This window comes from Lathamus discolor, chromosome 1, assembly GCF_037157495.1.
Source record: "Lathamus discolor isolate bLatDis1 chromosome 1, bLatDis1.hap1, whole genome shotgun sequence".
Lineage (NCBI taxonomy): Eukaryota > Metazoa > Chordata > Aves > Psittaciformes > Psittacidae > Lathamus > Lathamus discolor.
The window spans coordinates 119470647-119496593 of NC_088884.1; the positions used below are offsets into that span (position 1 = coordinate 119470647).

At 42.5% G+C, this 25947-nt stretch overlaps 1 protein-coding gene across 4 annotated transcripts in view; it reads left to right on the top strand.

Moving 5' to 3' along the window:
• The window catches only part of TMEM131L (transmembrane 131 like), an 83133-nt gene that overhangs the window by 10231 nt on the left and 46955 nt on the right, over positions 1–25947 (top strand). For all 4 annotated transcript variants that reach the window (XM_065692963.1, XM_065692983.1, XM_065692973.1 and 1 more), the window contains exon 4: positions 25524–25595. In XM_065692963.1, coding sequence (XP_065549035.1) covers positions 25524–25595 — 72 coding nt within the window. The remainder of the gene's footprint in view (positions 1–25523; positions 25596–25947) is intronic.

The window sequence follows — 25947 nt, forward strand, 5'->3', positions numbered from 1 at the left end:
AGATAGCTTTCTGCTATTTTGTCTCTCTGGATCAGACTCTGAAATAAGAAATACTGGACAGTAGGTATTTGAGTCGTTGGGTGTACTGCTTCAGGCCACAGGCTTGGACAGAATTAGAGCCACATGTATTTGGATTAACCTGTTGAGAAAAGCTTAGTTTCCTTAAAAAAACATTTCTTGTGTCTGAAAGTCAGCAGTAACAAGGTGTCTCCAGGAGCAGCTGTGGCTTGGGAAGTTTTATTAGAAGAAAGTCAATGTCAGGTGTTGACAGAAAGGTTGGTTTGGTTTGTTTTTTTTGTGGGTGTTGGTTTTTTGTGTGGTTGCTGTCTCCCACTCCCCTTCACACTGGTGACTGTTCACTTGCCACAGCTGGCAGTAGCAAATTTTAAGGAGTTAGCTGCTTGCTTCTTATTAGCATTTGCTAAAGCAGCAGAACAAGTCAAATGCAGAAGTCGGGCGCAGATAAAAGGACGGTACTGTCAGGTGATGTGCACAAATGGTACTATCAAAATTTTCGGCCCTCCACTTCAAGGAAGTAGACACTGGACTACCAAAAGAAAAAATAAGTTTTAATATGTATGACACTATTAATCCGTGGTTTTGAGGACTTCCGGAGAAAGGCCTTTGAGGATCCAGTTTCCCAGCTGACATGTTAAATAACATTTGCACTGTACTTGGCTGCTCTACTCAAGATGAGGAGCATGAATTCTTAATATGTGATGGGCATTAATAGTCCACGAGAAAGGAAAGCCGTACAATACTAAGAGTAGGGTGTGTAATTGGTAAAAGGACAATTTCCAGCTGTTACCTGTGACAGTAAGGGCATATTTTGCTTTGAGTAGATAGGTATCAGCTGCTAGGAAAATGATAAATGTGATGCAGTTAGCTCAGTCAAGCATTTCTGTTGAACTTTTGCCTTTGATCACTGGGAGAGCATTTGACCCTGTGGATTGGAGCTGCTTGGGGAAGTAGATGGTATCAGCTCCCAGTGGGTTCTTGCTAGGGTGGTGGTGCAGCTGGTGCCTGGCACTTTGACCTCTCCTGGTTACCAAGTGGGATTGATTACTCCTGTGATTTTTGCTGTGTCCCTGAAGCAGCGCTCCAGACGCAGAAGAGAAATTGGAAGGTAAAGGTAGTGAGGGAGTCGTTTACTGGTTGCCTGAGAGACAATAAAGCAGTTAAGGTGCATTGACTGCAAAATTACTTGGGGTTTAGCGGATGCTTAAGAGATGTGTTTGTAACATTTGCCTCAGGAAGAATCCACTGTGGCTGGGGAGTGAGGTCACACCTGGCAATTTCTCACTGTCCAGAGCTTCATCTCATGTCCAGTCAAGCTACAGATGGGTCTGGTGCTGTGGATGGACTGTTAAGACACTTCAGAGGGGGACTTATCCTTCGACAAAGCCTGTGGTCTTAGTGCCATAACTGAGAGTCCAGTTCTTCAGAAGTAATGGCAAGGGACTGGTGGTACTGGCCTATGTACCAGATAACTAGCTTGGCTGGTGGCTAAGCCAGGAAATGATTGAAAAAAATGGGTTAGAATCAACTGGATTTTTTTTCCTTCTGCTTTTTTTTTTTTTTTTCACTGAAAATTGATAATAAAAAATAAAAATTGATTTTGTGCCTGAAAGAATAATCCAAATTGTAAGAAAAATTATGTTTTACGTTGCTTACTTTTTAAACATTTTTATTAAAGTCAAACTGAGTATCCATTGAGGAGGTGTTTTGAAATGAAGAGCTGAAAGATAGTTTTGATAGTATCAGTGAGTGCTTGAACTGTTTGAAAGGTATCATCCTAAACTAACATTTTCAGCCTAAGCTTGTATTGAGTACCACGGTCATTTAGATTGTCATTAAATTTACCTCCGGTTACATGAAGACTTCTAGAATATGTGCTTGATCCTGGCTTGTGACAGTGACGTTTGCTCTTACTAAGTTGTTAATAGTTGTAATTATTTTTTTCTTTACAAAAGAAGCAGAAATCCTTGTTTGTATTTAAAAAGGCAAAAAAGCTGCGTTTCGTGTGGAAGAAGCTCTTTAGTTGACATTAATGCACTTGTGTGCACATTTCTACAGTATGCATGGAATGGGTGTTTTTACTGGGTTGCACCCAAACCTGCTTTGCTATTGGTTAACTTTTGTTTTTACTTGATAAGTCACTGCTGTTGTATCCTGCTTACACCAGATCACCAAAGGACTGCTAATTTCAAGTTTTGCTTGGTGCCTAAAGAAATTAAATTTACTTTATGTAATGTACTAGAGACATAAAGGAGTAGAAATGAGATGTCCACACACATACCTGTTATGCTTTGGTGAAAATCCCTACAGAAACACATTTGGGAACACAGAGGGTAATGTGAAGCTAGAACAAGAAAAAGCTTACAGACAAAAGTTGCTAGAAGGCCAGTGAAGTTGGGGGGTCTCTTATAGATGAAGAAACAAATTGTTCTGGAAGGAACTGTCACTGTTACTCTTCCTCCCCTTACGTATGCTTCCAGCTAGGGTGGCAGGTTGAGCTATTGCTGCTTTAATCTTTTATCTCTGTTTCATATGTTGTAATTCATTCACTGATGAACTTTGCCTTGCTGAACTTTGTATTAAATGCTGCTAGGGACAGCTGTCCGCTTGTGTGTGTTGCTTCTTCCAAAATACCGTTCCTTTTGCAGAATGGTGTTGCGTTGATACGGGTTGTAAAACAACCTGTTTAGTTCTGTTGTTTGTGGTGTTCTTTTTTTTTTCCTGGGACGTGGTATGACAGTGCTGTGTGCTAGCAAATGAGACAAGCTATCCGGTTATTTTTTTGTCCTTAAGCTGCTTTCAGTCACTTCTGAAATGAGAACCGTGGCCTAGGCCAGCTGTACTGTGTTTCACACCAGATGGAGGAGCTAATGCTATGGCTTTCTAAGAGCTGGAGTTAATGGCAAATCATAGAATGGTTGGAAAGGGTCTTAAGATCATCTGCTTCCACCCCCCTGCCATCGGCAGGGAAGCCTCGCAGTAGCACGGGTTGCTCAAAGCCTCATCCAGCCTGGCCTTGAGCACTGCTGGGGTGGAGCATTCACAACTTCTTTGGGCAACCCGTTCCAGTGCCTCACCACCCTCACAGTAAAGGACTTCCGTATATCTAACCTGAACTTCCCATGCTTAAACCCATTACCCCTTGTCCTGTCCCTGCAGTCGCTGAATGGGACGGCCCTGCTGTGTTTTGCAAAGAGCTGACCTGCTTCTGTCCTGGGCGTAAGTCCTGCTTGACATTAACAGAAATACTTTAAAGGTGATGCATGGCCAGATTGGTATTGATACCCTGTTGCAATCCCACTTGTCAAAATCTTGCCTGCTTTCACTGAAGAAGCCCCGATGGTAGGTGTGCATCTCTCTTGCTGTTGTAAGCCCTCTTGGGTTGGAAGAAGCCCATGGTCACCCTGGTGACTGTTTGATCTGTACATTGGCTTGTATGCTGACCTAAAATGGACTTTGTCATCTATGGATGACAACCTGGCTTTGAGAAATGAAAGCAATCTTGGTGTGGTAATTGAGAATTGGCACTTGTGCTTTCATATGGCTCACACTGCCTCAAAAAGCCACACAGGCTGTCTTTACCCCAGTTTCTATACTGGTACAAATAGTGGCAGTGACAGTCTCCTCCCAGCTGGGGCTATGAGGTTATTGATTGTGCAAGGATTAGTGTATGTGAAGAAGCTGTATGTGTGAATATGTGCTACTGAAGTAAACTATCTCACATAACCTGTTTTAAATGGACAAATAAACTGCTTTACATTTTGGTGCCCTGTATCTTTCTCTTATTCTGTTAACTTCTTCAGTTTCTTTTCCCACTTCCGGGTTGTATGGTGGTACTTGTGCCAAGGCTGCCTCTGCTCCCTTATCTACTGCAGTGCAGGAGAAGCTGCAGAGGAGCCCAGCCAAATCTGCTGCTCTGCTCACTGTTGGTGAGATAGATGAGCAGATTAGTCTCCAACAGTGTGGGGTTGAGAGGGAGAACATCCTGGTGGGAGTGATGCCTTATTGAATCAATAGCTGTTGGGTAGGAGAACGGAAAAGCATTTGCATCTGTGTGATGGATAGCCTTGGAGGCTTCTCCTGTAGTCTATGCTTTGGGGCAAAGTCCACCCAGAATGCATGGCCTTTATGATGAAGACAGTCCTGATCTGAGCAGGTGGGACAAAAGGGCACATGATGTCTTATTTACCATTCTGTGTTAGTTGCAGTACTGTCTACAAAGCTACACAGGAGCAGAGACAGGTTTCATGGTGATGGAGGCTGCGAGTGTTGTCATTCAGCAAACACATGGGGATGGTCAGCTCTTGCTGCCAAGCAGCCACATGCTGTGAGTGCCCTGCAGGTCTTCTGTGTAGATGGCATTTTTCTTGTTCAACTTAACCTTGCTTGTTTGGAAAAGGGGGATGTTAGAACATGCTTCTGTGCTTAGAGGAGAGCAAAAGAAGGCAAAAGCAGGTGCTGTGGCATGTTTGTCCTTGTTCTAATCCTTGTGAACTTAGTGTCCCCATAACCCATGCATACTGCTTCTATAGGTAGTTCAGAATAGGAACTCTCTTCTTATGCTTCTACTTTTACATTTTAATACACTAATAATGAATTTCAAATGCGTGTTAATCTCAGGCTAATCCCTCTGATTTGTGGGCAGTGGGCCACAAAAGATTTTGCTTTATATCTGTAATTTATTATTAATAAATTATTTTTATTTCCTTAATAGCTGCTTCTTAGTTGCCCTTAAGAGAGCTTGATTTGCTGTATTTTTAATATTATGCAGTTAAATGATAGATATCTGGAATAATAGACTGATGTCAGCAATCTGAAAATTTACACCCTATGTGCATTTAGCTTCGTAGTTTTTCTGTTGCTGCATATTGGCAAATCATGACAAAATAAAAAATAAAAAGCCAAAACCAACCAACCAACCAGAACCACCCCCCTCAACCCCAAACCAAACCCAAAGCAACAGCTTGTTCCCTTCCAGGAATTTGCAGAGTCCACTCCTGAATCAACCCAACCTTGTGTTTTATAAGCTGGATGTAAATCTCCCTGAAGTCTATCTGATGCAGTGTGATAGAGTGTTTTAGGCAATGCTGTTACCTGCCTGTTATCTTCCTGGAGACTCAAAGGTAAAGCAAACCTGACTTATGCTGTTTCATGTATTTTTGTTTGACAGGGAAAGCTGCACTCCCACCCTGGCAGTGGCTCTGGGTGGATGACTTGTAGGCATGTAGGTGAAGAAGCCCTTTCAGTAATTTTGGTGTTTGCCATAGTAGCGTAAGTAAAAACATTGGCAGAAAACAAAGCAAATAGCTCATCTGTACCACTTTCAGTTCAGTCTTGTTATAAATTCAAGCTGAAGTTTAAGAAGCCCATCTTAGTTACATTGGCTTAAACATTTTTTTATCTGCTTTCTTGAGTAGCTGCTTTGGGAAAAGCCTTTTGCTTTGTGGTGGTTATTGCAGAATGACCAACCTCTTCATTAGGACAGAATAGCCCTGTCTACTTTAGGGAGAGGAAAAGTTCATCAAATATTACACTTGCGTCTGACAACAGTGTGTATTAACCTTCTGCAGAGTTCTGAGTACTCACTGCAAATATTTGCTTTATATTTATAGAAGAGTTTGCTTTAATCAAATAAGCTGATTGCTTGGGAGAAATACGTGGTTACTATGAATAATATAGGTATCTGCTTGTCCTATCAGGGGTCCACCCTTCTATGTTATGTCCAGGCTGCCACCTGAGATAAGGAAGATAGAGGGCAAAGCTGGCTGTGTCAGCTATCATCTTCTCCATCTCCTGCCCCCAAAGTGTGATGCTAATAAAGCTACTCTTTTCATGTGTGTGTGTCTTGGTAACTTTCAGAATGTGCAATGAAAATATAATTGACCAAGGGCAACACAGGGTATTTTTTTTATGTGTGTGTACAGAGAGACCTTACTTTCTACAGAACAAAAGTGGACTCTGTATAAATTTGAAACATGGGAATTCCTCAGTCAAAACCAGTCACTGTGAGTAAGTTGTCTTTTGCTCAGAATCGTGAGGTAGAGGAGAGAGAAGGGAAAATGCTTTTCAAGAGGAGGTTGAGAAGTAGCCCTGTGGTTTGTTTTTGGTGAAGTTTCCATCTTCTGACAGCCTCTTGTCTGCTTCAGGATACTGTTGCAGTAGCTAGGAAGCTGTAATCAGTGGTTTACCATCTCACCCACCTGGATACCAGAACTCCACAGATGTCAAAATTAAGAAATCTGAAGTGCAAAATGATACTTTTTGCCTGATAAAAGCCAACTTCTACTTCAGAACTTCATGAAGACAAATGAAGAAGCTCTAAGGACTTGAAAGTGAAAAATAGTGAATCGTGTTCAGTTCTGTTGAAAGCACGGGCTGTGTTGACTCTGGGTCGTGGTTTTGTGCTTCAGTCAGGAGTTTGGCCTTCTGAGCTAGGGGAAAAAAATGTTAAAATGTTTGCTCACAACAGGAAGGTCCTTAAGGAAATGTGAGAAATGCAGAAAACAACTGGCTTCTTTTTTTAAGCCTAGAAATTGTTCTTTTGACTGATCAGATGGTGATGCTTGCAGTAATGTAGCTGAGTTTGCATTATAAAAGACCTCAATTCCCTTGCAGTCCTAAGATTTGAAACTGGTCTGACCTTTGGAGACACTTCTATATCTATAGAATGATAATTTCACACACTTCAAAATGCTAGGAAAGCTTTCAGAAACCTTGACTGATATATGTGAAGAAGAAAAAGTGACCTTAAGTCAAAAGTGTTCTGCCATACATTCTATTTCTTTTGAATATATAAATTGTTACCTATTGCATCATTTCCAGGTTTTTTTTTAATTGCTGTTCATTGTTTTAGTGCTTCTCTCCAGGACCTGGTTATTTTCTGACAGACTGAAGCATAATTCCATTGCCACATATCTCTGTACCTCCATCTCAAAAAAGTTAACTCCAAATTAAGTAGGCAGTCTCAGCTTTACAAAGTAGAAAAAGAGATAAATGGCCAGTTTGTAATCTGGTTATCTTCGTTTCTGCTACTATCAACATATACATGTTGATCTCCTGCATGGGAATTTCCCAGCCTTTTTTAATTATGTCTGAATGCTTATAACTGATCTAGTGGAAGCTAATTATCTCTCTTGTCCTACTGTTCTTTGTTCTTCTCTGTGCCTTCTCTGCCATGTTCTTACAGCCCTGTTTCCCCTCCTGATTTACTGGAGGGCTTCTCCTGGTCACCTGTGTGGCCGGTATATGCTTGAAAAGCTTTTGTGACTCTGAATTGAGAGTCCAGAATGGGATTGTTACACAGATTCTCATATTTCTGGAAGCTCTAGAGGCTGGCTTTGAGTCACTGCAAGTGCTGCCATCAACTCCTGCACAGTTATTAAAGAGCTGACAGTGTTTGGCAAGCAGTGGATCCAAATGTTAGTGCTTAATGACTTTTTAAATGTGTTGGCGCACTGCAGTCTTGACCTTTCCTGTGAAGGTGCTTCAACTATTTCTGTGATTTCTAGTTACCAAAATTAAGCCAAAAAAAAAAAGAGGCCACCTGGCATCCAGCTTCCTGCTGATGCTCTTTCCCCTGCGAGCACTTGTGAACAGTTAGCTCCTCTATGGGCAGCACATGGGTTTGGTGGGACCAGGCAACTCTTTGCAGTCCTTTAGCAGTAGGTATTTGTTTCTTATCAGTGGGAACAGAAACAGGCTCAGCAATTGTGTATCAAACTGAAACTGGGCTATATGGGTATATGTGTATGTGCTTGGGTGCCAGCTCCTGGCAGTTAGAAGACCAGTCCATGTTTGTCGGAGCAGTGTTTGGGAATACACTTGGAATAAAAGAGGGACTTTGGAGACTTCTTGGGCTCTGAGCCAGCAGTCTCAGTGTGATGTGTTTAGCACTGGAGAGAGAAAAAACAGATGTGTGCTTGTTTGTGTGTTATTTGCGAGGAGGATCCTTTGTCTGGTTTCCAAGGTCTTGAGGTTCCTGTACATTGTGTTGCCGTTTAACTCCATGGCTGTAGTGTGCTTGGAGGAGAGGTGCAGCTTCCACAAGCCATAGAAAATGCCACGAGGTGCTCGGACCTCCTCTCTGCTCTGTCAGAGCACCAGAGCAAAGTGCACCATGTTCTCAAAGCTTTTCTTGGTGGGAATATATAAAAGCTGTTAATTGCTCATCTGTTATAGGCTGGATGTTTTATAAACAAGTGTGTTCTAGGGTACATTTCGCTCTGTCTGAAACCCATCTTTGTGTTGTAGTGTAACAGTTGTCATTGCACAACAGAGCTGAATCCTTAGAGAGTTTAGGATAAAAAGCAAAACTGGTTGGTTGAATTATACTGAAATATCTGACAGTACAGTGGATTTATTTTCTTTAAGGGTAAATTGTTGTGATTCATGCAAAAAAAATGGTACCTTTTAAGCTGTAATTTTAATTACTTTTGTGACTGCTGCTACCGAGGCACTGCTTAGAGTATGGAGATGTGCATTGCATGGAATGTCACAGTCGTAGATACTAGATGTTGTCCTGAAAGATTTGGTTGCATTTGCAGGAGTAAATGCAGAAATTACGGAGTGTAGTTGTTTGCTCTCTGAAATTGAAGCTTGAAAGATTTTCATTTTAGGACCAAAGTTATTAGTGACTGTCATCACCCACAGGGCTGGGACAGTCATGGTTCAGGTGCAGTCTGGGCACTAGGTCCCAGCTGAAGTAATGCTGTAGCAGGTTCAGCTCCCGCACCATGCACTAATCACAGATCCCAAGCATTTTGGAGTAATAATGCTGTCAGTAGTACTGAGTGCTGCCCAGTATCAGGGTTACACTTGTGTCTCCACCTCTGAGTGAAGAGGCACTGGGCTTTTGCTGTGTGATGTGGGAGGACGAGGGGTGATTTTTCTTTCCTCTCTCATTAAATCCCTGCTGTCTGGCAGGATACGCAGCAGTGTTTGCCTCACAACAAACTACACTGCAAAATTGCACTAAGCGCTGGTTTTCCCATTTAGTCCCCTCTGGGCTTATCAGACCCTTGTCCCAGCACAGCTCTCTGGAGAGACTGGTACAAATCCCATGGATGCAGCAGCCCAGAACCATTACCTGTCAGGGAGCCAGAGTCTGAGAGGCTGAGCATCTGAGGAGAAGGAGGTGGCAGCAAAGTGGTGGCTAAATGGGGAAAGCCAGTGATGTTGTTGAGGCCATGAGACTATTTTGCAGTGTTGTTTCCCTGTAATTGCAAGAGTGCAGTATCCCACATTGCCATCATGGCACCTTTGCACCGCCCATGTGTTGCTTGAGCACATGTTAAGGACAGAGAGTATGGCAGTGGTCAGATTGCATCATGATAAAAATGTTTTCCAAAGCAATGGAAGAGCTGTAAGGACAGCAGCCAGTCAGAGTTACCTGCCCTGTGACCTGGGGCTGGCCCTTGGTGTCAGGCAGGTTCCATCACAGTATGTGTTCTCATCTCTGGGGAAGCACTTGGGCAGTAGTGGAGGACTAATTCTGGGACAGAGCTTTAGATGTTGGAAGGCTGGTCACCTTTGGTTCTCCCTGCAGTGAGAAAGAGGTTTCACCACAGGGCGGTCAAAGGGACTTTAATTTAGCTGCTTTTAATTGCTGTCAGGAGCAGGTTGTTTTTCCCAGCACTTAAAGAGGGAGGGGGAATGACAGGTTTCCTAAATTTGGAGCCCAAGGTGAGGGAGTGCTCACATCCCCCCGAGCTTTCTTGCCTCCACAGCTTCCCCTTCTCGCTGAGGGCAAGGCAGCAGGTGAAGTTGCAGTAGCTTTTTCAGCCCTGCAGCATTTCTGACTTGCACAACGAGCCTGGCTGCCCTCTCTGCTCAGGTTTTTGTACAGATTCAGGGGCTCGAGATGCCCAGCCCTCAGTCTGTGGTGTTCAGGGGCAGTGCCTATGACTGGCAGCCTGCACCTTGGGTACCTCAGGACTTTCTGCTGCAGAAGCAAAGGGCACCCCAGCAACCCCCAGACATTTCCTGGGGAGCTGCTGCTTACGTCTCCCATCTGCTTTGGTGCATAGGGCTCTTCTCTTCAGCTGTGTGGCCTCTTACTGAAGCTCAGAGTAGTGTGTTGGTGAAGGCAAAACCCTACCAGAACAGGATGCCCGCCATCCATGCATGGTTGGTGGGGAGAGGCTGGGCAGCTGGCGAGTCGTGGTGCCGGTGAGACATCTCACCTAATACAGTGCCGGAAACAGCTCAGATGTGATGCTGAGCCTGTCTGGGCTAGAATCTGGCAGTGGAGGAAGGACAGGGCATCATTGCCAGAGAGCCCGGGGAAAGGGGGGAAGTGTGGTAACGAGAGAAAAGGACTAAAGATAGTGAAGAGGAAGAAAGGAGGGAAAAGAAAAAAAAGGTGCCGCTGATAAAAATGCAGAGTGAGCAAAGATACTGGTAGGAAGGGAAAAATGAAAGCTTGCTTTTCTTAAGTGATAGGCAAAACTGATAAGGGACAACAGCAGATCGCAATCTGACCATGAAAGGAAAGACACACAATAGCAAAAGGGAAGTGAAATGAGAGAAAGGAGGGAGTGACTGATTCATAACTGCTTGCACCTTGTGTAACCACCGCCACCTCTTATATGTGAAATTATTTCAGTGTAAAATGATTTTAAAGGTCTCTGCAAAATGGAATCAAGTCTCCGCACTCTCTCTGTCTGAAGTGTTCAACGGTCCTGCTGCACACTCGTTTAATGTGAGCTATTGCACAGGGTACAAAGCAGTCAGCAAGTCAGACCTCACTAGTGACCTTGTAGGTCACCTCTTGTATTTTGCCTGCATGCATATTTTTTGTGCTGAATTACGTTGTGCTATCGACTGAAACTGTGGGTTGGCATTTTGAAATTAAGGTCTCTGCCCATCAATAAGCATGCAGACAGTAAAGACCTGAACACGGAGATGAAGAATATGCCACCTATATATGAGTGCATAAATCATGCAGTTTGTGGTGTTTGGGGCTTTTTTGCATGAGACTCAAACAACAAGGAGCACTGTGCTGCCCTCGGGAAGTGAGCAGCTCTGGAATATTGTAGAATGAGTTTTGTATTTCCTTATTGTTTAACGTACCGGCTTAGTTTCTGTGCCTGGCTGCTAGTCCTGTGTGCCATGTGCATCGCTGGTTTGTGTCTAAACCTTGATTCCTGGCAACAGGAGGAGGGTAGGGAGTTGAAGGGCCTGTACTTGACCGACTCCTTGACCCCTGCTTTACGTGCTTTGTTGCTATTAACTGCCTTTCTTCAATAGCTATTGTCTGATTTCTGTCTTGGTGTGTTGTGTCTTTTATTGGAGTCCTTTGCTGCAAGCCTGCTGCCTACAACCCACTAGGTGCCTGCTGCCTGCTTAGGTATTTTCTGTGGCCTGCTGCTGACCCAGTTTCTGCCGCGTTTAAACTGCCCTTTTGAAAAGGGGGCATTTCTGGCCTTTGTGAGCATTCCCAGTGTGCTGGGATAATGTGGCTGATCCGGCAGATGCGGGGAGCTGCTCTAAAACAAACACCCACCCAGCCCAGGTCCCCATGCTTTCAGTCTTGCTTGGAGTTTTTCTTTTCCTCCTCCTTGTAAATAAAACCAATTATTAACGCTTTCTGTTCACTGAAGCAGTGGCATGCATTTTGGTGGATGGGTTTGTGCTTGGAATAGTTACTGAATGTTTGCTGTGCAGGGAGGGGAGAGCAGTGCCCAACCATGTAGAGTGTACACTGCCAGACTGCAAGATGCGGATCTTTGCTTTTGCTCTCAAGTTCGTTTGGGACTTGGAGAACTGCAGGTTGCCCTATGCCTGCCTTTTGCGGCTTTGTCATGTGGCTTGAAGTTTAGATTGTTCTGGGGGCAAGTACTGGACTAGGGACAGTGAGACTTCGTTTGAGCACTCACACCTTGTTATTTTGTTTTCCCTCTCTGATGACATTTTACAAGCTGTGGAAAGGTGATGAAAACGTGACCTCGTTGTAGCTGCAAAGCCATGAAGGGATTTGGGGCAGCACTTCATGCTTGCTTATTCCCTCTTTTTGAAATGTTTTCCATTTTGAAAGAGCAGTCTCCTTTAGAAAGCTTTGTTGCTCCTGTTTTAGTGTGAAATACTTCTGTGGAGTGAAATGAAAGCCTGTTCAGAGGTTAAATGCGTTTGCCAAGCTTGTTTTCATGCACTTGAGTCCCATGTGTATCGTCCCTCAGAACGCATCCTTAAGGGGCAAAGTGGTCCACTCCAGTCTCACTCCCAGGCCCCCCTCTGCCCGCGAAGCTCCACCGGCTTCAAGAGGACTTTGTGCAGGTCCCAGGGGGTTCCCACATGGGATCATGACATTGATTTGCTTATCTTGGGGAGGAGAGAGATGCTAAGCCCAGTTAAATGCGCTGGGCTGCAGAGAGATCTTTGGCCTGTCGGAAGGATCTTTTCCTCTCACAGGCAACTTGAGAAATTCTGTGTCAAACAGGTTAATATTTGCAGTGTGAAGAAGCAGTGTGCATCCTTTCTTGCAGTAGAAGACCACCTCTGGTTCGAGACTTGTTAAGAAACTCAAAATAGCATTACTGGTTCTTTGCCCTTAGTTTCTCAGGTGAAAATTTCAAGTTAGTGAATCCCGATCAGCTTCTTAGCTTTGAAAGAAAGGTGGAAATGCAAGAGTCTAGGGGAGGCAGAGTCATAATATAGTGCTTGATTGCAAGGGCTTTTTCATAACTGATACAAAATAATCAAAAGCTGACTTCCTGCTTTTTTTCCTAGGCTAATTTTTCTCCTTTTCTTTTCCCCACCAGCAATCCTGCTGAAGGAAACAAATGCTAACTTGTTGGCTCAAGGTGCCCCTTGCTGGAAATCAGAGCTCTAGAGGTTAACGTGGCAGCCGTAGCATACCTGAGGTTGTTTTTGATGGTAGACATTTTGTTAATAAACTGTGAAACAGGGTGTGTTTCACATGGTTCTGCTTTGTTTAATAGTAGAAGGTTGCAGCGTTTTGTACGTCAGAAGAAATTGGCTCAGAGCATATGCTGTGCATTGGCTTCAACAGATCCCAGATGTTTTGTAAGGACCTGGTAATTTCTGCAATAAGCATTGTAACTATTAATCCTAATAATGCCAAAGTTTTTGAAATGTTGCCAGCTGGAATTTTCTGGTATAATTTTTTTCATATCTCTGCTTACTTTAACAGCGTTATCTGACAAAGTATAAATACACGCTGGTACATAGGAGTAGGTCACAAATACATTGTGAGAGCGCTTCCCTTTATTAATAGCGCTAAATCATGGAGCTGTCTTCCCATTTTGCATGCCATGACCCAGAGTGCTGAGTGACACAAGACAGGCAAGCACAGCAAGCTGCTCTTTTCAGAACGTGCAGGCAGGGGAATTCAATGGGCTGTCTGCATAGTGTCCTGCCACCATGTGTAGAAATGATCTGAAGCTGTGGAGGATTCCTCCTTTCTTTTTCTACCTGCAGTAAGGGATGTACTTGGAGGTACAGCTGTAGTTGTATGGGGAGCTGTGAAAGAAAAGCTTTTAGTTTGAGAGCGGGTTTATATGACTGTGCAGTTGAAGCGTATAGATGACAGTGCAATCAGTTAATAAAAAGAGAATGAACAATAATAGTATGCATTTTTTTCCTTTTATTGCTATAGTAATGTAAGAAGGTTCTTCATAAGAATAAAGTTCTGTATTTTTCTGGAGCAAATGCATGTCCCATCTAATAAACAACAGTACCCATCACATACGTAAAATGGCATAGGTCCAATAGATTACTAATTGCACCAGAAGAAAAAGCTTTGCAAGTTTGCAAGTGACACCAAAATGTTTGGAGGGGGGCTAAAGAAGAGATAATTCATGCATCCCAACTGGGAGGGCTGGAAAACAAGAATGAGAGAGTGATACCCCAGTTTTGGGCCAAAGCTACTTTTTGGTTTTGCTCTTTGGTTAGTGACTTATCTTTTAACTTTTCCTCAAGATTTGGTAGTGACCCCTGGGGTGTGGGAGAGCAGCTTTGTTCCCCTGCTGTATGTAAAACAATAGTGGAAAACATCAGCCTAGACTTTGCATGTCTTCTCTCTTGTGGATTTCAGCCCAGATCTTTAAAAACAAAATACAACCTTTAAGCATCAGTCTTCAAGCATAGTAATTTACATATGGACATCCAATACTATTCCTTGTTTAAGTCAGTATATGAAGGCAGACAACCAAAATGGGTTCAATATGGAAAACTGTACAAGTTACCTCAACAGTAAGGATGACTTTGCTTCACCCTGCAGCACTATGTTTGAAATACCTTTAAGCAAAGTGCAGCCTTGCTCCTTCTTGTTGTATTTCTTTGCACCCTACTTTTGCAGTCATATAATACAGCTTTAGAAAATACTATTTAATGACATGAAAAAATGGGTATTCTTAGAAAGCTAGTAGATGTAGTTTAAATTCTGGGTAGTTTGCACATGCTGAGGGAAGTCTTGTATGAAATTTTGTCTGTTAGAGGAAAGAATTAAGTTTTTAATAAGTCTGGCCATCAATAGCAGCAATAGTTTTTCTCCTTATAAAGCTGAAATGTAGCACTGAGAAAGCTGGTGTTGGTGTGACTCAAGCAAATGCTTGCTAAGAGGCTTTTGAAAGAGATGAGTGTATATAAGTTTCCAAGAGGGACTTCCCCAGTGTCTTACCAGCCTAATGCATCTAAGCTGTATGTTGTAGTGTTTGCTTTACCACATTTACAGCATATGAAGCTATGTGCAAAGTAATGTTGAGGTAACTTGTACAGTTTTCCATATTGAACCCATTTTGGTTGTCTGCCTTCATACGCTGACTTAAACAAGGAACAGTATTGGATGCCCATAGGTAAATTACTATGCTTGAAGATTGATGCTTAAAGGTTATACTTTGTTTTTAAAGATCTGGGCTGAAATCCACAAGAGAGAAGACATGCAAAGTCTAGGCTGATGTTTTCCACTATTGTTTTAAACTTGGATCTTGCAGCTTTGACATGTGAACTTACTGACTTTTCCTTGGCTTCTTTTCAGTGCAGGTGGTATCAGGTGCATTGTTTAGACTAAGGGGAATAAATTAAAGGCAAAAAAATATTATTACTATTTTTTTAAAATCCTAGGTATGAGTTTTCTTGTATTTGCTTGGCTTCCTCTTTAGTTAATGTTCTTTTCTGGTTTTGGTGAAAAATTAGGAAGGTTTTTTTAGTACTTAATGCGTTCAGTGTAAAGGCTTCTTATGGGCTGTTAAGATCTGTGCCTTAGCTGTTCTACAGGCCTATTCTCTTTCATTATAAAAATAAACTAAAAGGCTTGGATTAACATAGAAACAGTAAAAGGCAGCTCTGGTAGGAAGATTATAACTTTTAATTGCTGTAGGAAGATTATCACTCTTAATTATTAAGCAGGTCAAGCTTATCAGCGACCACAGAGCTCTTTCATGCATTTTGCTGAACTGTTCTAACTTAAAATGGTTTCTGTCAAGATGGAAATTTTTGGCTGTGGCTGTAAGTAGAAAAAGGAAATGGTTGGGTGCAATGATGTTTGACAAGAATGTAACTTCCTATTGCTGTGAACTTTGCAGCTTCACTGTGCTTCCTGCCAATGCCTTCCTCCCCTTCTTTCAAGGCAGGAGCCAGATTCCCCAAGTTGGAGAAATACTGCATTGCCCCAGCATGTGAAAGTGAAACACTTGGAGGAAGATTGCTGCTGAATTGACAGAAATTGGCCCTCTGCTCTTCAGCTTGGGGAGTTTTAGAAGTAAAATTGTGTGTCCCTGGTGAAATGAACTTGTATTTTAACTAGTCAGAACAGAATTGCAATTGGTGCGTTAAAAGGCGAGGTCTGTTTTCACTTGAATCTCTTCCATCTATACTGCTAATTGTCTTGTAGACACTGCAAGAACAGAAAACTAGTTTATTGTTATTTTTAAGGGAATAAACTTAGTAAAGGCAGGTGTGATAGAATCAGTATTTGTTTCTTCTGCAATATCTCTCTCTTCCTTTGCTAGATTCCTAATAACATTAATACAGGACTATGTTTAAAACCAGCCCTTGCCACGAAAGTCTCCTGCCATGGTTTCACCATTGCTTTACTGCCTAGTAAGTAAAAATAAGCGTGCTCTCCCTAGGTGCCGGGTAGGTGGGTATGTGTTCTATTCTCTGCCTTTCTTAAGGTTGTTTTATCCTACCTCTTTTACAGGGCCATGCTGTGAAATTTGATTGCTTTCAGTAAAATGTTTTGAAAACTGTGGATAGGGAATGGTTATTTAAATTTCATGGTATTTCAGCATGAGGTTTGCAGTTAGTCTCCTCTTTGCTGTTAACCGGAGAAAGCACCATACTGACGTGGTAGAAGCCTTTTCTCTAGGTACTTCTCCATGTGCTTTTTCTCCAGGGTTCATGTTTTCAGAGTGTCTGAAAAGGACTATGAGCAGCACATCTCCACTTGAAAACGTTTCATTTTCAGTTTAGAGACTGGGCAGGAGCTTGGAGGAACAGTGTGATCTTTCAGAGGTATGGAGTCTCCTAGCTGCTCTTGAAGTGATCTTGAGTTGTGAGCATTGAGCAGATTTCTTCAAAAAGCAGCCATTTATTTGCGTGTATAAATGAGGCCAGGGTGCTTTCAGGTTTGACTGCCTTTTTTAATGCTTGTTAATTAAGCAAGATAGGCAAAAGTTATCATCTCAGAAATTATTTGTGATGTTAGTGTCAGTTTTTGAAGAACAAACCTGGGTTATGCAAGCAGTTTAAACGATTTTGGGTTTTGTTTGGGTTTTTTGGTTTGGTTTTAGTTGAGTTTTGGGGGTTTATTTGAGGGCTTGGCAACTACAGGGTAAGCAAATTACTCGAAAAAAGGGAATTTGGCTTAAAAGCCTTGAGGTTTAAAAAGTAAAAAAATAGCTGGAGCTGTTTTGTGTGCCTTTAGGATTTGTGTTTTTATTATGCATACTGATGGACTAGAAGCACTCTTTTAAAAGACATGAAATACAGTATTTTCTCATACATACCCCTGGAAGTCCAGAACCTAGTAATTCAAGATAAAACATGGAGAAAGCCAGGGCTTCTGATGGAGCCAAAAGTGTGTGTTTGTGTTAGGCAAGAGACTCTTAATTTGTTTTGGGAAGAACTGAAAAAAAGAACAGACTTTATTGTTTCTGTGACTTTAACAGTTTAGGAGAAGGTTGCTGACTTCTTCAAGTTGAAATCTAAAGAAGCTTAAAAAAAAAAGTAAGCTAAAGGTTTTATTTCAGAGCAGTTATCGCTGTATGAACTACTTGGATATTGGCTTATGAAATTGCAGAATGAACGTGCACCTGTTAAATTATGCAAAGCAGTGATAGGACAAGGGGCAATGGGTGTAAACTGGAACATAGGAAGTTCCACGTTAACATCAGGAAGAACTTCTTTACTGTAAGAGTGACAGAGCACTGGAACAGGTTGCCCAGGGGGGTTGTGGAGTCTCCTACACTGGAGATATTCAAGGCCCGCCTGGACAAGTTCCTGTGTGATGTACTGTAGGTTACCCTGCTCTTGCAGGGGGGTTGGACTAGATGATCTTTTTAGGTCCCTTCCAACCCTTGGGATTCTGTGATTCTGTGATTCTGTGAAAATGAAGGTGAATGTTCTGCTTACCAGGATATTTGGAATTTGCTGGCAGTGGTAGAGATGCTTAGAGAAAAATATGTGCCTTTTGAACTGGTGGGCCCTATATACTCATCCAAAACAAATAATTTGGATATTTCTCAGCCTTGCTGGAGCAAGACTCTTTTTCTTTTTGTGTGTGTGTACAAGTAGTTAGTTGAAGGTTCAGCTTAGGCCACATGAGTGCTTGATTTGCATGCCCAGTTCACTGATAACTCACTTCTTGTTCCCCCAGGTCTGTGCCTGGGAGATTCTAGGGTACTCTAGGGTACCTTTTCTTTTGCTTAAGCGTAACTGTCTGTCTGAGGTGCCTAAAAAATACAGGGTCCCCCTGGACCATCTCTAGAGAGTGTTGCATGTTGCTTGAAATCTGGGTAGCTAAAGGATTTTCATAGAGCCATAGGATGGCTTGGGTTGGAAAGGATTATCTAGTTCCAAACCCCCTACTGTGGGCAGGGACACCTCACACTAGATCATGTCACTCAAGGCTCTGTCCAACCTGGCCTTGAACACCGCCGGGGATGGAGCTTTACAACTTCCTTGGGCAACCCATTCCAGTGCCTCACCACCCTTACAGTAAAGAACTTCTTCCTTATATCCAATCTAAACCTCCCCTGTTTAAGTTTTAACCCGTTACCCCTTGTCCTATCACTACGGTCCCGAATGAAGAGTCACTCCCCAGCATCCTTACAGGCCCCCTTCAGATACTGGAAGGCTGCTATTTTGAAAGGTTTCAGAAAACAGCTTCAAATGAACTCAAGTCATTGTGAGTTAATTTCTTAATTTAGTACAGATTTCAGTTATTTCAGAAGTTGGGGGCTAATATATGGGAGGGAGTAATTCTATTCTGCCATTAAGCGTGCTCTATTCTGCTGCTGCTGAAATACAAACCACAGGCACATCTGGAGAAGAAAGCCCTTTAACCAGGATGCTCACTAGAGTGCTTTCTGCCGCACTGCTCATCTGCTAGATTTCTTCATGAGTCTTATTCTGGTTCTTACTGTGGTCTGCATTTGACTTCTTTGGATGTTTTTCAAGGAGACTGTTTGGGTGTGAAGGAAGGGGAAAAAGACAGGTTTTTTTACGTGTCCTTCCATTTATATCCCATTGAGAAATGTGACTTTATAAGTGCTATCCTGTGAGATCCTGTGAGTTCTATCATTGCAGTTTTGTTGTAGTTTTTTAATAAATAAAACTGAAGTACTGCTAGCTTAAATGACTATTCTGCAAAGGGTTTGTATAAACATTATTGCAGAGTTTTATAGGAAAAGAGAGTACCAGCAGCGAGAGAAGAGAATGGTACCAAGAAAGACAAATATTGGCAGTGGAAACACCAGGTCTAGAGGAGAGGAGCAGAAGGGGATGCTTAAGTTGAGATGACAAGGGGCCAAATGAAAGTAATGGGGAATAGTTTGTGCTTTACACATTGAGCTAGGCTTACCTACCTCTTTATGTCGGTACTTTTAAAATAAACTAAGTAGCGGCCCATTGAAACTTTGGTGAGCAGGTCTTGGCTGTATGTTGCTTTGCCAATTTCAGAAGTTTAGAAAAAGAAAACAAAGACCGCTAGGCCTCTCTGCCCCTGAAATCATTACCTTGGCCAGAAACCATGGGATTTGTTTTTAAAGTGATTATCCCATCCCTTTCACTGGTTTATTTTGGTTTAGCTCCCCTTTCCTATTTTCCTGTAGCCGAAACATACAAAATATCAGGCATGCGTGCACACATGTTATTTGATGGGTAACACCATTTTGGCCTTTTCTGCTTTCCACAGTCTAGGATTCAGTCCCTGAAGTACATAGCATAGCTCAGAGAAAAAGATGACCATCCTTCTTCCAGAAGCAGCGCTGTTCTCTGGTAAAGTTGTAAGTGAATTCCTAAGGATGGTTTGCCAGTCCCCAAGCATTCAGAAGCAGTGAGTCAGTCCTCCCGCTCTTCCTAAACAATGCAGTGCTAAAAATAGTGGAGTTTTTTTGACTTCTAGGTTTCCAGGGTTTAAAATTCATATTTTTGTTCTTTTACCTGCTGGACGTCTTAAAAAATAAAAACATCTACAAAGACTGAGAGGTTCGTGTGTTATCACCTGAGTCTTAGGTTGGTACAGGGCTTCAGAAGAAGTTCCATAAGTCTCTGGAGCTGAGGTGGTTAGTATGTCAGAGCTCAGGCTGTGCTGAGCTCTGGTACTGCATAGGAGCCACAGCCCTACAGGGACGCCAGCACATGTAGCTTGCCTGAGAGCTGTATAGGGATGTTGCAAGATGAACTTACTTTCTGATTTCTGAGAACTCTTTCTGCCTCTAGGAGAAAGGATGAATTTGGTTACAAAAAGCCAGAATTTAAAAGTACATCTGTTTCTGGTTTTGGCAGAGTTGCCGTGATGAACTCAAGTTTAAATTTTGTTGTTTTGTTTTGATGAACTCAAGTTTTAATTTTGCATTTCCAAACAATTTTATCATCTCTTTCAAAGGTGCTGTGTGTCTTTTCAGGAGCTGCAGTTTAACCTTCATAACTCCTGCTTGGTGCTTTTACTGCCTTTGGTAAACGGGAGGTTGAGAGAAGAGAGGGACAAGGGGATGTGACAAACCAAGGCTTTGAAGTAGCTCTGCAAAAGACTTTGGTTCAGCTGCTGTTTCTGTGTCAGTTTCCTCTTAATTAACTGGTTTTGTGTGTCAAGATATTTTTTTAATCAGAAATATTTATTTGGGTTTGGTTGTTCCCATAGTGTGAATCTTGTCCTCTTAGTCTGCTTTTTGTTTATGAACTGTAATCTAGAGGAATGAATCTAAAATTCATCAGTAAATGGGGGGATTTTAATTTAATTTCTCTTGTTTCAGTTTACGTATTAAAAATTATATTTTCCTAAACAATACATACATGCTTTCTTATCTCGAAACCTCATCCTGAGGGTTCATTAATATTCTTGCACTGAACAAAGTGCCAAAATACCAAACATAAGTCAAATTTTACTTTATCAGCATACTGAAAAATAAAACAGTACTGCCTAAGCAGTTTCACTCAAAAAGGACCTCTTGTGTGTTAAAGAGCCCAGACCTTTTTGCCTGCTGTTTCCAAGAAAACCCCACAGCCATAAAGAAAAAGACCCAACAATAAAATGCCTTCCCCCAACTTGCTTTTTCTTCATCTGCTGTGAACAAAGGGCACAAAAAGGAAGGATGAAGAAAAGCCACCAAGTGGCAATTGCAATTAATCTCAACTACAGTCTGAATCATCAGATAACATGCATTCTAAGCTAATCTAGAGTAACCAATTAAAGTAAAGAAATAAAGACACAAGGCAGACTTGAAGGAGCAAATAGAAGAAAAAGTGACACTGGGATAAACTTCCTTCCAGGAAATGTTCCTTTGCTTCCGGTCAGATGCAGCTTATTCTGCAGGTTGCTGAGTGTTTTCTATGTGGAATTAGGTGAATTACCTGCAGTTTGAAGGTTTTTTTGTTTGGTTGTTTTTTTAAAGGGGCAAAACAAAACAAAAAAAAAAACCCCAAACCGCGGCACAAAAGTGGTGAAATTCAGAGTAGATTTGGCCTTTTGTGGGGATTTTTAGGAGAAATACTTCTCTTGTGGTTTTGGCTGGTGAAGTGTGACTAAATCTGGTAGGAGGAAAGGTATTTTTCTGTTGGTCTTCAGGGAAATAAAAGGGTCTTTGCTTATTTGGAACAAATGTTTGCTTGTCCTATACACTACATATAAATATTAGGGTTTGGGGCTATGAATATATATATAAAATCATGCTGACCTGGTTGTTTACCTATTTTTACTAGTTGCATCGAAGAATATCAGAACTGAAAGAAACGAGGGAAAAACAATTTCAACTGTGTATTTAACAGCTCTCTCAGCATACCATATTAGCATCCTGTTTTAGTCCCACATCAGCAGGACACCAAAATGCTCTTCTCTGGTGCAGGAAATCTTGTAAAAGACTGGAACAACTTATACATGTTCTCTGATGCCTCTTTTCCTACAGAAAAGCACATCTGAGGCCTCTCAGTAGAGGGAATATGATGGATTAAGATTTTACAGCTCGTGCTCCTTTAAACCACAACAAAACAGCCCAAAGTTGCTGCCCTGTAGTGACACAGTTCTCTGCACAGGCAGTCTGGGGGTTCTTGCATTCCTTCATCCAGCTCTTTTGCCCTAGTGTCACCCCTTCTCTTCACCCTACCTTCCCCTCCAGCCCCTTTTTGTCTGCTCTATGTGCACCTTTCTCCCCAGCAAGCATCCCTGGTGCTGGGAGCTGTGTGCATGCTCAGAGTTTTTTTCCTCTCAGCTGGGTGTTTTCTGTGAATCACCCATCTGATGGGCAGAGCCTTGGGCAATATGGTCTGGTGTGAGGTGTCCCTGCCCATGGCAGGGGTGTTGAGACTGTGTGATCTTAGGGTCCTTTCCACCCCAAACCATTCTATGATTCTGTGATTCTATGAATCAGGTGATGAGCTGGAGCGGACTGGAGCTGCGGGTCTCTTGGGTTCGCCCTCTCCTTCCTGCTAGAGTCTGCCCCCATCTTCCCCCTGCACTGGGTGTTCTGGGTGACCCTGTGGAGCCCTCCATTGCCTCCCCAGTGTTCCAGCTGTCCTTTTTTGCTATAGATGGATGATCGGGGTGTCAGCATTTTAGATATATTGTTAGGATGGAGAGGGAGGAGGGGCTTTAAATTGTTGGGTTGGCAGTGATAATGAGGCCAGTTAAACTAGCTTTTTGATACAAAGGCAATTACTGCTGAGTGTTCAGAATAGGTGCCAGGAATTTCTTTCCCCTGTTATATTTCTTATTGCCTCTCCAGTTCTGTGTTCCACTTGTGCTTGAAAATGCCCCCTGAAATGTTGGAATTGACCTGCTATATCAAAATTTACCATTCAGAAGTTGATGTTCAACTGGTCTGCCTGAAAAAACAGAGAGATGCCCTGAGTGGGGAGTCCGGCTTTGTTAGGTGGCATGCATAATGTGATGTTAGCTGATTTTAAAAGCAATGAAATAACAGAAGCAGCCTGACTTCCAACTATGAAGAGGACTGTTTCTCCACATTTGTTGTTTCAAGACTTCCATTCTCAGGCTGATATTTGTGTGTCTTTCCCAGGCTTGTAAAGTTCTCGTGAAATGATCCATGTACTTTTTTGGCCATGTTGTCTACAGCCGAAAAAGAAATTTTTGGCATAATTTGAGGTGGATCTATTAGTGAGATGAGGTTCCTAAAGGAAGGGAAAAAATCCCCCAACAAACCACCACCGACCAAAAAAAACCACCCCAAAGTAAATGTTTTGTTCTAAAAAGTTACTTAAGTTCAGCTTTTAAATGTCTTAATAAATTGCCTTTGACGTTTATTTCCATGTCAGATCCCCTGCAGAGATCTGAATGTGTTGAGTGGTGTTTGGAGTTCAGGGATGCAGAGGGGTGTTCTGCCAGCTTCCAGCTGGCTTTAAGAGACTTGTGGTAACCCATTTGTAATGTAGATGGGCCTTTCCCTTTTTGATGGGCAGAACGATCCTCTGCCCATTCCTGCTATTCCAACCTGTCATCTCCCTTGGGAGAGGGAGGGAACCCCAAAACGGTGGATTTCTCTTTCCACTAGCCCTGCCATTGACTAGACTCCTCAGCTTTCAAGTTGGTTTTTGGCACTGCTCCTGGGCTGCTGATAAGCAGTGAAGATGCCCTGGAGCTGGCCAGGGTTGTGAGCACAGTGCCCTAGGAATGTGGCTGTTCTACTTTTGTGGCCAGGCTGGGGCTTAGGGCAATTTGGCAGCCTTTGTGGGGTGCAGAGCAGAAGCTGGATGACTTGTAACCACAGACTTGTTCCTGGGGTTGCTGGGGAGTGGTGTGTAGGGATGCTCTGGAATTTCATGCTCAAGAGTCAGTTCGGAGCCTGGAGAGTTTGTTAGCTGAGGCTTAGCTTCCTCCATCCCAGGTCTGGCTTGCCTTCTCCAGAGGGAATAGGACAGCAGCCCTGGGATCCTGCTGCATCTGCTGCTGCTGTCAGAGGGCTTTCCCCTTTTTCTGGCTAGGGGAGGGTTGACTGTGATTGTTTTCGGGACAGTAACACACTGCTCTTCTAAGAATCAGTGCTGCAGCATGGCCTTGTTCACCCAAACCTTCCTACATCCACAGCTGCATCTGCGCCCTATGCAGTGGGGGCCTATTGCAGAGAGTGAGGGTTGAGAGGAAAAGTGCTGATGCTGCTAGAGCTCCACAGAAGGAAGATTAGTAAGTCTTGGAGAGCCACTGCCAATTACACTTACTGGCACAGAGGAGCACTTGGCTTCTTGCTTTTCTCAGCAAAGATTTTTCTGGTGGGAAAAGGTTATTTCAGCAGTACCTGCAAGATGCTAGAAACTTAAGCCATGATGGGGTTCAGGGTGATACTGTAGTGCATAAACCACAGGCTTAACTTTTATTTTGCCATATATTTGTGTGCATATAAAAAAAGGATCAGAGGACCCTTAAGAAGTGTTCCTTGCCCCAGATATCTGGGGATTTTACTGCAGTAGTAATTTTAATTTACTGTTTACAACAGCAGTATTCAGACTTTCCTCCTGGGTATGCCTCTGAGGCTGACTTGGAAAAGGAAGATGCTGGTTGCTGCGGTGTTTCTAGGAATGGAGAAAGAGTCGTATGGCGCAGAGACAAGGTGGTTGGAAGGAGGCTGTCATTCACCCAGACTTCAGTTCTGCGTCATCTGTTCTTTCATTACTTTCTAGCAGCTCCCCAGAAATGCTACCTGAATATACTGCATTCCTCCTGCTGCAGCAGCAAGGGAGTTTGCTCCCTTGCATGAGCAATGTTTTCATACAAGTTGTGGGTTTTTATAATAATAAACCTGATTTTTCCTGAGTGGTAATAAATTATGATGTCTATTGGTTTGGAATATAACAACAGAATTATGTAGGTGCTTTAATAGATTAAAGGTGTAATGTTACAAAACTACATTTTTAAATTGGGGACCAATTAACTATACTACCACACATTACACAAAGCAGCTGGATAAGTAATGAGACCACAGTCCATCCCTCTGTCTCAGACTCATCCTTGCTAGGATACTTACTGGCATCATCCAGTAAAGATGAAACTGTTTCTGGCCGTGCAGCATGCAGACTGCTTCTGGGGAAGTTTTCAGCAGCTTAGCACTAGGTACATACATGTAGTGAACAAGTGCTGGACTTGCTTTTTACCACTGTGGTTGTTAGGACTTGCAGAGGACAGGTTTTAATTGAGAGAGTGGTGAAGGTATCCTGAGATCTCTATGTTATAAGACATTGACTCATGTTCAAATAAGGTAAAAATGTTCTAGAACTGATGGGAACTGTATTGTGAATTTTCCTAGGGCAAAGGAAAGATGATGGTGTGTGTGTTACACATTATTTCTAACTCTCTTTTGCATATAAGAAACGAGTTGGCTTTTGCATTAAAGCTACAGCTCAGCAAGCAGTTCTCTTGATGTCAGCTTTTGCCCAAGCTGCTATTTACTTCTCTACCTCTGCGTCTCTTGGGTGTGCTCATACCAGTGCTTGTGTGAATGTTGAATTGACAAGACTGGGTATCTGCACCATGCCGGTGTAGTTTTCATTCCCCAGGACTCTGAAGTTGTTTTCCCTCTGTGGTTCACTGTGCAGCCCCATAAACAGGTGTATCAGCATGACTGAGGTTATCCAAGGCAGCATTGTCTTTAAAATGGGATACTTCTTAAACTGAACTTTTATTGGCATGATATTTCCAGCACGTGCTGTTGTATGGAAACCTTCTTAAAAGGTCAGTCTTATGGCAGCGAAAGGAATGTATGAGAAGATTTGGAAATAGAGTATGGTTAGAATGTAGAGTCAGAGTCTGTCCTTCCCTACAGTGTTGTAGCATCATACCCACTAAATAATAGTTGTGGCCTCTTTTCCCTTTTTTTCAGCTTCTCAGCAAAGATGCCTCCAAATGGGAAGGCCTTACATTTTCACCCGTCAGTTCTGCATTTTGGAATGCAGTAAGTATCTTACATTATTGTTATTTTGATTAATAACAAAGCAGGGAGGGACAACTACACTGGGGCTACATTTGGGTAAACAGCGTTAGCTGACGTCTTCTTGAAAAGAAAGATTATTTCCACGTAATAATTGCCACGGAATTGAAACTGTGTTTCTTGCCTTGCAATACTTTGTAAATGAAAATCAACATAATTCTTGAAAGGAAGAAAAGGGAGTAGGGAACCATCAGACATTCTGGGTACATTTCAGGTGATTCTGTGTGGATGTCCAATCGGTTCTGCATGCTGGTTGTTCACTTCTTTAAAAACTCCCTTCCTAGGGAAGTACCTGGGGGGTGCTTGTTGCTTCCTT